Genomic DNA, 14,774 nt, shown 5'->3' with positions numbered 1-14,774 from the left:
AAAAAAAACATAGAAGAAGAAGTGACGTTACGTTGACCAATTAGATGCTTAAAACACGGAAATAACGTAATTTGAAATCTTGGGCGGTGTTAATATAGACGGTTTGGAGTCGTTAGTGGTAAGTTTTCATAGTTTGGTAAGTTTGTTTTTGTTGTTGGGTAGTGGAAGTGTGAACGAATAACCTCAAGTGGATGAAATGAGGGTTTAGTTTGATAAATACTGTCGTTAGGTGGCTGAGTTTTTGGTTTCTCCGTTTTCAGCGCAGTGAAGGAGCTGAAATGGAGCCCAGCTTGTACGGACAACTTATCGGACGCCCTGTAAACATCAGTCGTAGTGATGGTAATTTGTATTATTTGGTGACTTTGGACTAAATAATGATAAAAATGTGACCGATATCGGGTTGACCGTCTGTTTGTGTGTACGCCAGGTCGCTGTCATCCGGCCACTGTGAAAACTGTGGATGCTACCAAGTCTACGGTTATGGTGGAGTGGCATGAAAGAAACTCCTGCCGTGGGAAGGAGGTCAGTAACTCCATAAAACAGGGATGTCAGACTCATTTGAGTTCAGGGGCCACATTCAACTAAATTTGATCTGAAGAAAATAATAACATAATAATATATAAATAATGTCAACTCCAAACTTTTCTCTATGTTTTAGAGCGAAAAAAAGTAAATTAACATGATGATTTACATCTACAAACTATCCTTTCAAAAGATGTGAATAACATGAACACACTGAAAAAATAAGTGTAATTTTTAACAATATTCTACCTCAGTTTATTATTTACACATGTACATTATAACTTACAGATCACATTGGATCTACAAATACACACAACATTTAATAACAAGCAGAATATTATTAAAATTGCACTTACTTCTCTTAAGATATTTCAGGTTCATATTTTTTCAGGTTATTCACATTTTTTGCAAAATTAATCTTCGTTTTAGTGTAAATACATGAAAATATTTACATTTACAAAGAGAAAAATTTGGAGTTGTCATTATTTGTATGTTATTATGATAGTATTTTACTGGTCTGACCCACTTGAGATTGAATTGATCAGAATGTGGAACCTGAATTAAAAGGATTATTAATATCTTAGTGTAATTTTTACATTTCACAAATTCATCCCAAGGGCCAGACTGGACCCTTTGGCGGGACAGATTTGGCCCCCGGGCTGCATGTTTGACACCTGTGCCTTAAAAGATGAAACTACCTTTTAATGCAAGTGATCGCACAAAATCATATATGTAATCGCCTAATAAGCAGTGAAAGCATATGTTGGAATAGGGTTGAAAGAGACATGTTCATATGGCATCAAACACAAATTAACCCATAAAGACCCAGTGGTACTTTCAAAATGATTTTTTTCTCTCTATTTAACCATTCTTATGTAATTGATCACAATTTATTGTAATATTATCCTCTGTAATTTGTCTTTTTTTGTGTGTAAATCATGAGTTTTCTTGTATTCAATTTACTGATCATGTGGATGTTCATAAAAGCTCATATTAAACTTGAGGGTTATTATATCAAAAACAGAGGAAACTGAAGAAAAAGTGACTTTTTAAGTAATGATATCAATAAGTGAATATAAACCTAGTGTGTCCATCCACTGTCATTGATCCAACTCCATGGGTTTTACTGGTGAATCAATGTTGTAGAAGATGACAGTGTTTCCATGGTAACTACAGAGCCTGTGAATGTCCAAATGGGTCATATGTGATGACCATTAAAAGATGACAGCCTAAATTTTATGCCAATTATGTCCATATTTTAATAGGATTAGTGGTTCAGCAGTTATTAAATATTATAGATGACTTGATGCTTTTGGTCACCAGTGGGTTTTTGGGTTAAAGTACTTCAGAGGCACAAAACACATGTAAAATAGGCTATTAAAATGATTATAATGTAGCAAAAAAAAAAAAAAAAAACAAGCAAGTAAATAAATGACTGCAAATGAAAACATATTTGTCAGTTTTAATGGAACACCTCAATAGACAATAATGATTTTATGTAGTTACTAGTAGGCCTCAGGTATCCAGGTAGTTTGTTAAATGGATGGGAAAGACAAAAAGACAATTGATTGTATTGTTTTCAAGGGACCAACGCATACAAACTGTAAGCAAAAATAATCTTTAGTTTGGATTTGGGCTAAATCCAGACATACACATAAAACACTTTAATGACTTATGAAAAACTAATAAACAAAGCCAAGTGAAAGTGAACATCAGGGTCCATTTCTTTTTGCTCTAAAACACTATTTTTGCCCGAATGAAACACATACTGAAGCACTAGCTGTATGCAAAATCAATGATAAGTGACAGTGACATCCATAAGAAATATACATCCACATGAATACTTTTGTATTTTCTACCATCTAAATAGAATACAGTGTAAATTAAGAACAGTAGATGTTGTAAATGAATGTATACAGCATAAATTCAGAATGTAAATAGTAATGTGTACATAAATATGTTCAAAATATATGCCTGTGTCTAACCTTATATTTCATAATAATCAAATACTATGATTTTCAAGGTTATTATAAAAAAGCAGAAAGATGTGTATTAAATATAGTAATGAAACATATGTCACCAAAGGCTGATAATTTGATCAGTATCTTAATAAAACCTTTGATTATTATTATTCTGGTGCATCACTCTGAACAAACACCTCTCTCCGTTACTTTTTTGGATTCTCACTCCATTATCACGAATTAATGTCTTTTAAAACTAAAATAAAAATTATATCAGTTTCATTTTTGGATATAATGTACACTCATATATTAAGAAAAGTGTGGTCTGCTAAATATTTGCATTTTCCTTGAGGAACAGCACTTTTTGGCATTTTTTCCAAATCTTGAATAACTGCTGTATATGTTTTCCTCAGTCCTTTACTTTGTCAGTGATGATAAATTCATGTTTTTATTAAATATTTGGTTATTATTCCTTAATGGCATGTTAAAGTACTTGCTTAGACCTACAATTTGAGCTATTATGGGTGCTGCTAAATTGATTTTTAAAAACAGATATGGAATGATTAGTATTGCTGCACATTGCTTTCTCACTTCGTTATTCACTTGGCCAGGTCCAAATGTAAATAGTATCTGAAAACATGTGAGGATGCATAATTCTATGGCTATTTCCTTCACTTTGTAGTTTAGAATTAAAAACATGAGATTCTTAATCCTAAATTTCACTGAATATGGTTTTAAATAGTGAAGACATTCAAATGTTAATGTTAATTATCTCTGTCTAAATACTGGTGAAGATTAGTTTTTCTTCATCGTCAGTTTGATGGAAGGTCCTATGAGGGTCATGAAAAGTGTCAGAACTTCTCAAAACATGGATGAAATGGTCACATGGATGGAATACATTAAGATAAATGCAACTGGCAATTGATGTTCCTGCTGATAAAACATGTACCAGATGATCTGAGGAGTTTGTGCCTCATAATATTCAAGCAGGTCTCAGAATTAAAATCTATTCTTTAATGAACAATATGCCAGTGCAGTGACTTGAGGACAAGTAAAATATGACTGGTGTTTTGATTTTTATGTATTTATGTTTATGCAAGATTTATGAACGTATTATTACAGTGACGTAATCGAGAAATAATTAATACCCATAAAAACTACATCTTATACAAACTACAAAATATTACGGCAAAGTTGAAAAAGATTTTTTTGTCCCGTTTATTCGGTTTATTCTAGCAAGCTTTTGAAGGGATAGGATTTTATTTTATTCATTTGTTATTTTGACTGTTATAAATATGAGGATAGGAAAGTAATCTGATATTTCCACACCCTTTCATGTTTGGCATCCCCATTTTGAGACTAAACACCTAGTTTCATTTGAAATTCTTTGAATATATGTTTATTGATGTAATTTTTTGAAGTGTATCCATTTTATTTTTTGTGGTTGTTAAATGTTAAGTTCATGACTGAAATCTTTAGTTTGGTACATGGCTTAAGTTTCATGATTGCACTAACTTTCAGGCTTTCTTGTTTGTGTTCATTTCCCTTTTGTATGCCATTTCAAAATATTCATATCTACTCTTTTTATTAAATACCTTTACTTTAGGGAATGTAAGGGACTGAAGTCATGTAGTTATACTGTATATCCAAGTGTGTGTGTAATCTTCATGTGTGTTATGAGATAACATAGTATTCCATGATCTGATCAGGGTGAGCAAATAAAAATGATAATTATGTTTTAGAAATTTGTTAATGATGTCATCATGGAAGGAAATTTGTTTTAATAACACAGTTTATAGAATATCTAAAAATACCAGTTTCATTTCAAGTAAAAAATGATCAAAGGACAGTGGTAGGAAATCAGTCAGACGTATGTCACAGTTAGAAATATAACAATAAACTGCGGTAAAATTCCTGAAGGTTAGTATTACCATTTAAATTATAACTATCATGATAACCGTGTTTGATAACCGCAGTTTGAGCTATCTATCTATCTATCTATCTATCTATCTATCTATCTATCTATCTATCTATGAAAAAGAAACTAAAACAACTCAAACTTGATCTGGAAAATGGTCAAACAATGGCCATAAGGTGCCATCTTTAGTACACATTTGTATGTTTGATGTTTACATGTTAATATTTGAATGTTTCTGCCAACAGAAAGTACATTGTGCTGTTATTTTATTCATTTATTTATTTTATTTTTTTTCCAGAATACAACTTGGTTAACTTATTTCAGTGTGTATATAAGTACTTTTTGAATATTTTGAGCATAATTAAAAAAATACCACAATAATAATGATAATCATTATCATTTTGGTCACAATAACCGTGATATTAAATTTTCATATCGTTACATCCCTAGTCACAGTTATGAGATCATATTTAATTGAAGAGGTTTTAATTCAATCTTTACATGAAACAGGTTTGATATTTAGAAAGTAACCTCCTCATAAAGTCAGTACGTGGCCTTGTGCCCCTTTTTTTTCTTTAAAGTTAGTTTTAGTCAGGCAAACCAAAGACTAAAAATCTACTTTTGGAGACAATAATCCCTGTGGCTCGTAATCTTTGTCACTGCTTTTTTCCTCATGGGTGGGGCTGTCTTTGTTTTAGGTTGAAGTGAGTGAAATATTTATACTCAATCCTGGCCTGTTGGATGACTTAAGTGCTGAAGCCAATGAAGCCTCTGAACTACCCCCACCTGCTGCAGAAAAGGTAGGAGCAGTTCAACTTTTCTTTATCATGTAAACTATATCTTTAAATTCTTAGTGTCAAATAAACACTACATGGAACATCTCCTTCATCTCTTTCTGTTTTTCTCTTTCATAGAAGTATGAGGGTCGTCTGCGGTCATCCAGGATACCTGCCCCCACCTCCTGTATGTAAACAAATCTGTTGATTTTTATTATTACACTGCTGTGGTCAGTATTCTAACAGCTTTTCTCCTCCCAAAAGCCTCTGCTCCAACAGTCAAGAATCCTGAAGAGTCAGGTTGGCAAGGAATGCATGTTCCCCTTTAGAATATCGTTTCACTCCTTTATTAATGGGTTCCTGGTTTAGATGCAAAAAATCACAATCTTAGAGATTATCCAATGACAGAACTGACCACTGATAATACAGACCTAGTCATCTACTTCTGTTTAATGATTGGTAGTACAGACAACACAGTTGAATTGTGCACATAGCACTGTTTTAATGATTTATAATGCTCTGATTGTGTTGAAAGAAAATTATATTCTAAACAAAATGGAATAAAGGCAGGGTGCTTTGTATGACTGCTGCTAAGAAATGTACAAAATCTGTGTTGATGTGACTTTTATCCCTTATAATTAGAGTGCAGTGATACAATGCACCCTGCTTTTATATTTTGAAACTGATGTAATTGCAGCACTAAACTTGTGTCAGTAATGATTTCACTTGCAAATGTAACCAAATTCTAAATTACAATTGCTTCAGCACCTGCAGCAATGTGTGTTCCTGTGACTTTCACTCTCGGGTCATTTCTCTGCCATTGGGGTTTCTGAAAAGTCTTGCTTATTTGCTTCATGCAGAGGGTTGGATAACATTTAAACCAAAAGAACAACATTAGCATTAACTTTTCAGTTAGACTGCACTGAAAACGAACACTGACACTTGATGTGTTTCTACTTTCAGTCACCAGTCGGACTCAGGCCCGGCAGACGTGTATGTTTCAGGCTCCAGGCCCTGTTTCAGTCCCGACCTTGCCATTGTCTCAGGCAAACCCAGAGATGATCCATCCTGATCTCTCCCCTACAGCATTTCCTACAAACTCTGGTTGGTCTTTAGAAGAAAGTATTTAAAGGAAAAGTCACTGATAACTCACTTTTTAAAGGACACATTCAGAGTCCTGCCAGTAGGACTGATTTTTTTTTTTTTTTTGTAAATCCCTATTGTTATGACACATTGGCAGTAGTATCACTAAAAAAACAGTATGTATTCTATAGATTTGACTATTTATTGTCTCAATGTATCTTGAAGTACTTATTCTTTAAACACTTTTCCACTATCATTTCTTGCGACCACCATTCTTTGTTCAGTCATTTTTAACTCTTAATATGAAATAATTGTGTTAAATGCATGTATGTGTTCTGCCTTATCCAGGGGCTCTTAACCAACGGCGTAAAAAGACAGACGCCAAACAAGTATCATCACTGCCATTCGTACGGCAGGCTGTAAAGGAAAACGATGAGCCAGAGAGAAACTTTCCTCCATCACTAGCGAAAAGTCAGTAAGAAACAGGCTTGTGTTCTGTAATAAAATCTGTCTGATATCGTTTTCCAAGCAAATGTGTATCTTTTGCATATTCAAGATAAAGTGCATGTAGGGATGTTGTATTTGACAAAACACAAAAATTGTCATTATCTCTGTGCACCGCAGGTAGAAGAAAATCAGTGGCTCACCAAGAGATAAACAAAGCCAGCAAAAGACTGTCTTGTGTTGTTAAACCACCTGACGTGCAGATCAAAAGGGGAAAGGTGAGTTTTCAACATATTCTGCTGCCTGGATGGGAGTAGTTGAAGGTATAATTTGTGGACTTTCCCTTCCTTTTCCTTCTGCCTTTAGTTCGGAGAGCCTTCTCGACCAAACCAGAAGTTCTACGAAATGATCGAAGAGTTCCGAGAGACCCTGGAAATATCCCCATTATCAGCTGATGATGTGGTAAGTTAGGATCAGAGAGCAATGTGCCCTGAGTTTTCTAGCATGCAGTTCATAAGCCGCACTTTTTCCTCCTGTATTTCTGCAGGCTGAACCTCATCGGATTTGTGTTTGTATTCGCAAGCGGCCACTAAACAAACAGGGTAGGCTGTGAATGGCTTGAAGATGTTACATGTATGTTAATTCCCTGGGTTCAGGCTAAGAGTTTTTTGTTGTCGTTTTTTTTAGAGCTTAATAAGAAGGAGATAGATGTTGTCTCTGTGCCTGGAAAAGGTGTTCTAATGGTTCATGAACCAAAACAAAAGGTGGACCTGACCAAGTACCTGGAGAATCAAACCTTCCAGTTTGACTACTCCTTCGATGAGACCTCCACCAATGACCTGGTCTACAAGTAAGAACCTCACCAGTCCTTTTATAAGTATCGGTTTACTTGTTTTTTTCATTTCACAAGGGCATAAACAGCTATTTGTATTGAAGAAAGACGTGTTTAATACATTTGTGGCTGTTGTGATTTCTTTTTTTTTTTAAATTTTCTTAATTTTTAGAAAATGGGATCATGTATTTTTACATTTCATGGTGTGTGTGTTTTTGTTTTGTTTTTTCTTATTCTACAGTTTGCTTGTTTTTTTTTTTTTCATTTCACACGGGCATAAACAACTATTTGGATTGAAGAAAGACATGTTTAATACGTTTGTGGCTGTTGTGATTTTTTATTTTTTTTTAATTTTCTTAATTTTTGGAAAATGGGATCATGTATTTTTACATTTCATGGTGTGTGTGTGTGTGTGTGTGTTTTTGTTTTGTTTTTTCTTTTACAGAGATGCCAATTTATGACAGATGTTTTTTTTTTCCATTTCATTTACAGGTTCACAGCCAAACCTTTAGTACAGTCAATTTTTGAAGGTTCCATGGCAACATGTTTTGCATATGGCCAAACAGGAAGTGGAAAAACTCATGTAAGGATTACTGTGGCTAATGTATGGTTATAAATAATTCAAAACCAGAAATTTAAAGGTAGAGTTAATTTCTTTGTACTTGTATTTTTTTGGGGGGGTATATTCTATACAGACAATGGGAGGCGACTTCACAGGGAAACAGCAAAACAGTGCCAAAGGAATCTACGCCTTGGCAGGTAAGACCTGATTATCTTTATTATTTTTTTTGTACTTTGAATGACCAGACATTATTTGACTTTGTCTCTACAAACTCCAGATTAATGGAATATTTCAGAGCCATCACTTCATTGTTCAAAACACAGAATATTCATGACAGCCGGGTGACTTTCATGTTTTTTTTCCTTTTAGCCCAGGATGTGTTTGCTTTGCTTAATCATAGGAGGTACGCCAACCTGGATCTGTCTGTCTACGTCAGCTTCTTTGAGATATACAATGGCAAAGTAAGAAAAAAAAGATCTCCATCTATAAACACATTCATAGTACCTAACTGACAGCGAGCTAATGTCATGTTATCCTACAAGTGAAATGTTCCTGGTGACCTTAGGTCTATGACCTGCTGAACAAGAAGGCCAAGCTTCGTGTTTTGGAGGATGACCGACAACAGGTTCAGGTGGTGGGTCTAGAAGAGGTCTACGTCTCCGCAGCAGAGGATGTTATCAAGATGATACAGATGGGCAGTGCATGCAGGTACTGGTGTGGCAGGAACGTGGACAGATTGTCCTATTCTCTTGAACAGCATGTGGACTGAAGCAGCAATCTATTCCTCTATATTAATTTGTTTTTGTGGCATAAAACTAGTTTTAAAGTGGTGAGACTGTATAAACACTAATCCCATTAATGTTTCAATTTTATTCTGTTCCTGAGTGTAATAATGTTACAGCTGTTGTATTAGTTTAGTTAAAAAAAAAAAAAAAAACTCCTTTTAAGTGATGAATAAAGAAACTTAAATAATTAATTTGACTTTTTACAGGTTTGTTTGATGTATATATGCAGACCACTGGCAAATACAGGGTGGTTGTGCAGGTCTTGAAAGTCTTAAAAAATATGGAGTTTTGAAACGCTGTTTTGCCAGACCTCAAAAAGTCTGGAAAAGTATGTGAAAGTCTTACAGTATGTAAAAAAAAGTTTCTCATAGTGGAATTTTAGAGTATGCTCAAAGGCACATAATCTTGTAAGATAAAAAAAAATACATGGGGAAAGCATGTTAAAAAAAAATAATAGCAGTTTTGAAAAAGTCTGGAATTTTTATTTAGATAAAGAGCAAGCATCCTGCAAATACGATGATGTATTAATTTCCTGTTGCAGCCTTTCAGAATCTGACCAGGTTCTGCTCTTGAAAAATAACACTTACATGTCTCCTTTCCTTCTCTCAGAACATCAGGCCAGACTTCAGCCAATGCCAACTCTTCACGCTCCCATGCCATCCTCCAGATAGTGCTACGACGCAATGACCGTGCCACCACCTTGCACGGCAAGTTTTCACTGGTCGATCTGGCTGGCAACGAGCGCGGCACTGACGTTAGCAGCAACGACCGCAGCACTTTGGTTGAGACCGCCGAGATCAACCGCAGTCTCCTTGCTCTTAAGGTAGACTATGACTGATGTGAAATCAAGCACAAACTCAATGAATATGATGTGTGAAGAGAGGAGTCAGTTTTCTTTGATTTCAAACACTGTTTCTTCAGTCTGTTCATCCAAACGCCATCGTGCACACCTTTCTGTTCCGCAGGAGTGCATTCGTTCACTGGGAAAGAACAGCGATCACATTCCTTTCCGGATGAGTACTTTAACCAAGGTCCTCAGGGATTCCTTCATTGGAGACAAATCCAAGACCTGCATGGTTTGTTGAGACCAAATTCAGCCATCTTTAATATTCATACTGATACCGTAGAAAACAGAATCACAAAAATGTAATTGAGTGAATGTATATTTAAGTGCATCATTTGACTTTTTCCATAGATTGCAATGGTGTCTCCAACCATGTCCTCATGTGAATATACAATGAACACACTACGTTACGCAGACAGGTATTTACTTGTGTGATTCAGTGTATTTTGCCTCTTCATGCATTTTTTTCATCTGAATATATCATGTTCAGACTTCCTTGATTGAAGAACAGACTGCCAGAAAAAAACACGTGGTGTCTTTTTGTCTGTTTTGCAGAGTGAAGGAACTGAATGGCAATGCCAAACAGAATGGAGCAGCTAAACCTCAAGAGCCCATAAATAGCTCCTCAGAGGTCAGGACACACACACACACACAGATATCCAAAATGATTAATGTCAGCTAGTACATATGAATAACTGACTCAAAGCCTTCTAATGTGCACTGTAGGAATCTTTGGATATCAGCGTGTATGATGCCATATCTCATGTGGCAGACTTGGAGGAGAAAGTTTGCGTCGAACTGAAGGTACACTTTGTAATTATTTATATCATACTGCCTTTTTTTTAAGTGAATTCCTTCAATAAGTTGTCGCGCTTCTTTGCTGTTTTTCAGAGGGCAAATAATCTCGTCAAGGCAATGGAGCAGATATCGTTCGACATTGAGACAGGACTCCCCGACCTGGTGGATTATTCACGGAAGTTACTGGGTTTGTTGATCTTGATTTGGCTTTTCAGTACTGGAAGTATTACCATAATTATCTGTTATACCCAGACATTAAAGCAATGTACACCATATTATGCAAATTTCTCTATAACCTCTAATGTAGCATTTGAAGTCTATTTTCGAGTCATTCATTCTGTAAACCTGTGAATAATATCTGCTTTTGAAGTGATGAAACTGATTAAAAAACAGGAAGCTTTTTAATGCAAATAAATATGTATTTTGCTCATGTGCGTAGGTAGTTTTGTGCTGTCTAGTTGGACAAGATGAATTTTATATTAATTTATTTGTGTCCTGTTTGTCATCCAGAGACTGTACTGGCTTTGCAGACTGCCGTGGATCAGGAGAGAATGGCACGGCTGAACCTCTAAGAACCATCTCAGCCGCTTCCATCAGTTTTATTTTACTTAACATTGTATTGAAAACTGTTTCTGTGCTGTTTGTTCAAGCCATCATTCATTTTAATTATTACCCTGTATTAATAAAAAGTTTTCAAGTCTGTTCAACAACACTAAATCTTGTAAGACGTGACTTTGGAAACTGCAAAGTTTTATTGTTATTGTTAATGTTTGGATGTTTTTACATGTTTCATGATCCTGATGTCATCAAAATACAGTATAGAATAAAGATTTATTGTCCACAGAAGTGGAAATGATTCTTTGGCTCACCAGACACAGAGAGCAACTTAAAAAAAAAACAAGGAACCAACCAGCAGTGAAACAAACATGCAGTGTTAAACTGGAGACCTTGGTTACAAACGCTAAAGAGAAAAGGGCAATTTTATTTATTTAGTTCAAATCCCGCTCTGTCCCAGCCATGTGCCATTGTGTCCCTGGGCAAGACACTTCACCCACCTTGCCTTCAGTGTCACACACTGGTGCATCAGTGTGTGTGAATGTTGGTGGTTGGAAGGGCTGTTTGGCACGAATTGGCAGCCATGCTTCCGTCAGCCTACCCCAGGGCAGCTGTGGCTACAAATGTAGTTCACCATCACCGGAGTGAGAATGTGACAGTAAATGAATAATGGATCAATAATGTAAAGGGCTTTGTGTGCCTTGAAAAGTGCTATAGAAATCTAATCCATTATTATTTAGTAATATCACAGATTTGACAGTACTGAGTAGAAAAAGCATACCACCCATGGCTGTAGTTTGTAGTTCAATTTTATCAATAGACGGATAGATCCTTAGGGGAACCTATAACCAGGGTTCCTGTGGAGTCTTAAAAGTCTTGAATTTACAAATCTGCATTTAATACCTTAAAAAGTCTTTAAAAGGTATTAAATTTGATAGGGTAGGTCTTAAGTTATGTTGTCCTTAATTTGTTCACTGTATTGTGTTTAAATGTGTCTGGGAAATGTCCAAGCTGCAAAGAAAGTCATGTTAGTGTACTCAGTTCTACCTGTTCCAACCTGACAATTTATACTGAATTTAGGAACCGGTTATCATTAACTTTGCAGCCCCCGGTGAGAAATGACTCGGAACAGTGGGAATCAAGGCATTGGAGTAAATCAATACATTATCCTAAATTTGAGGAGTCAAATTTTTGCCAGTATGGCTGTGAAACAGGCATTCAATTCTGTTCTAAGTAGTCTTAAAAAGTCTTAAATTTAATTTGTAGAAACCTGTAGGAACCCTGTATAACATAAAAGGCACAATAAAGATTAGTAATACAAACATTCAAAATTAGTTTCTCCTATCCTCATTGTGTCAGTTATGTATTTTGATCAGAAAGGCTGCATTATTTTTACAAATTGTGAAACAAAAAAAATACTACAAAAGTTTGGTTTGAAGGTAAACATTAAAGATTAACATATTTGATGAGAACGTGGCAAGATGTATTAAGGTTAAATCCATTAAATGTAAAAACTGCTAAAATTTACTTAGGGGGTCAAGTGAGTGGTCATTTTTGTCAAAAAAAAAAAAAGTTGTAAGAAATGCATAGAACTGTGTTGAAATAATGCTAATACATTTGTGCACAGACTGCTGATATTATTTGACAGTGGAAGCTATATTTTCAGAAATATTGGATTTTCAATAGCACGTGTATGTGAAAACTTTTGCTGGTGGACGGACGTGACATTACCCATGATGATCTGGTCAGTACCAGTACTTTATTAGTAATAAACTTATATACTTACTATTGCTAATTATCCTCTTATTCATAAATGTTAGTATTGTGGCTCTAAAACAATAACAGCTGACACAAAAACACAAAATGTGGCAGTGGACGGATGTGACATGGTTGTTACAGATCCCATCATACTGATGCTCGGCAGCCATGTCACCGTTTCCACAAATGATCCCTGTGCAAAAACTAGCATCATAATTATTTATTGTATAGTTTATTATCATACTAAAGAGTAAATAACAATATAGAATTGTTATTTCTTTATACAAATGCTTATTATTAGAAAACTGTTGATTTAAAAAGTGACACGTTACATTCTTAATGTATGTATGTATTGGTGTAACATAAGCAGGATGGATCAGCACCATACTCCATATTGCAACCTGTAAAAATAAAACGTGATATGTAGTATATAATCTTGTAAGAAAAACTGGGGAATCTAAAAGAATATTTGTTTTTCAGGTAAATTCAGTTCAAATATAACTTGACCATTTGTGACATGAAAATATAGCATTAATTGTGATGAAACTGGACATTTTTGACCTGAAAACATAGTTCATATGACCATCAACATGTTGCAACAGAACTGAAATCCTGTCAATTTGCATAACTTGCATTTACCAACACAAAGTTCCTTTGAGGATTCACTTATATTGATTTCTTATGCACATAGACATAAATAAGACCTCTAAGCAAATTTTAGCTGTAAGGCAAACATTCAAAATTAGTTTCTCCTATCTTCATTGTGTCAGTTATGTATTTTGATCAGAAAGGCTGCATTATTTTTACAAATTGTGAAACAAACAAAAAAAAAAAAAATATTGCAAAAGTTTGGTTTGAAGGCAAACATTAAAGGTTAACTGATATTTGATAAGAACATGGCAAGATGTATTACAGTTAAATCCATTAAATATAAAAATAATTATATATGTATGAAACTTTGACTGATGAACTATCACGATATCTGTGATTTAGTGATTTATTCCGAACATGCAATGAAATTTAACATATATGCACTAGCAAAACATACATAATAATACAAATATCAAGAATCAGAACAATCTTAGACAGAAGAACAGCACAATAGTTCCATTTACATGCCCGAAAAGGAGTGGGAAGAAGTGCAACTTATTTAATCCCATCCTCTCTCCCTACAATATTATTAATAATATATTTCCCTCTTCCTTTTACATTACACCTCTATATTTATATATCTATTCACACACACACACACACACACACACACTCATTCATCCATTTACACATATATACATTTATACACATACACAACATACAAATACATATGTAATCTTTTACCAGTGCCTTTCTTAGTTGTGCTGGCGAATAAATAAACAAATAATAACTAAACTCAAGGAAGGAAATATATACATAAACAACAGTGAACATATGGTGACAATTAATAACCCTCATCCCTATATATTGTGGAAAAACATGTTCCTATAAGTGTTTTTGAATTGTTTTACGTTTGAACATTCCTTGTGCTCCTCCCTCCATCTATTCCCTACTTCAGCACCACACACAGATATGCTAAAACTCAGGGGCAATTCTAGGATCAGAGATTTAGGGGTACTGAGCATCCAGAGCACTGGCCAGGCAAGAGAAGTTGTATTGTTTTGCACATTTTAACGCAATTTCAGACCATCATTCCCACATTTGTGAAAGAAAAGCATAACATTTTTTGGGTATGAGAAACTCTGTGACTAAACCATCAAATCTGATAAAAGTTACTTAAATGCTGAGCCACAGTAAAAGAGGAATGGATTGGAATCGTAAAAGAAATAAACCCTAACTCTAATTTCTGGGGGAAGACAATCCTCCATTTTGATACAGCAGCTCCTCAATGTATACATCTACAATAGAATGGATTTAAGTCCAGGGGAACATTAGTGTCAGATCT

At 34.9% G+C, this 14,774-nt stretch overlaps 1 protein-coding gene across 3 annotated transcripts; it reads left to right on the top strand.

The window, feature by feature from the left end:
• Positions 1-89: 89 nt before the first annotated feature.
• On the top strand, positions 90-11,226 carry kif2c (kinesin family member 2C). Of its 3 annotated transcripts, none has more exons than XM_030159614.1 (23): positions 90-118; positions 261-339; positions 428-522; positions 5,100-5,201; positions 5,316-5,364; positions 5,442-5,477; positions 6,141-6,281; positions 6,609-6,731; positions 6,885-6,982; positions 7,071-7,166; positions 7,252-7,306; positions 7,392-7,554; positions 8,029-8,119; positions 8,232-8,295; positions 8,468-8,559; positions 8,664-8,806; positions 9,493-9,706; positions 9,849-9,959; positions 10,079-10,146; positions 10,283-10,358; positions 10,454-10,531; positions 10,619-10,712; positions 11,036-11,226. In XM_030159614.1, exons 2-23 carry the CDS (start codon positions 279-281, stop codon positions 11,095-11,097), a joined length of 2,112 nt encoding a protein of 703 aa, XP_030015474.1. In that variant the 5' UTR covers positions 90-118; positions 261-278; the 3' UTR covers positions 11,098-11,226. The 3 variants fall into 3 exon arrangements, with proteins under 3 accessions (XP_030015474.1, XP_030015476.1, XP_030015475.1); XM_030159615.1 differs by lacking the exon at positions 90-118 and adding an exon at positions 125-136; XM_030159616.1 differs by lacking the exon at positions 5,442-5,477.
• The last annotated feature ends 3,548 nt before the right edge of the window (positions 11,227-14,774 follow it).

This window comes from Sphaeramia orbicularis, chromosome 17, assembly GCF_902148855.1.
Source record: "Sphaeramia orbicularis chromosome 17, fSphaOr1.1, whole genome shotgun sequence".
In the NCBI taxonomy this organism is placed as follows: domain Eukaryota; kingdom Metazoa; phylum Chordata; class Actinopteri; order Kurtiformes; family Apogonidae; genus Sphaeramia; species Sphaeramia orbicularis.
Note: the sequence above shows the minus strand (reverse complement) of the source record. Positions and strands in the feature narration are given on the sequence as shown.

Coding starts and splice junctions, on each gene's coding strand:
- kif2c (XM_030159614.1), top strand. CDS start 279: ATGGAGCCCAGCTTGTACGGACAACTTATCGGACGCCCTGTAAACATC. Junction 5,365..5,441: donor GATACCTGCCCCCACCTCCT/GTATGTAAACAA, acceptor TCCTCCCAAAAG/CCTCTGCTCCAACAGTCAAG. Junction 9,707..9,848: donor GCAGTCTCCTTGCTCTTAAG/GTAGACTATGAC, acceptor TCTGTTCCGCAG/GAGTGCATTCGTTCACTGGG.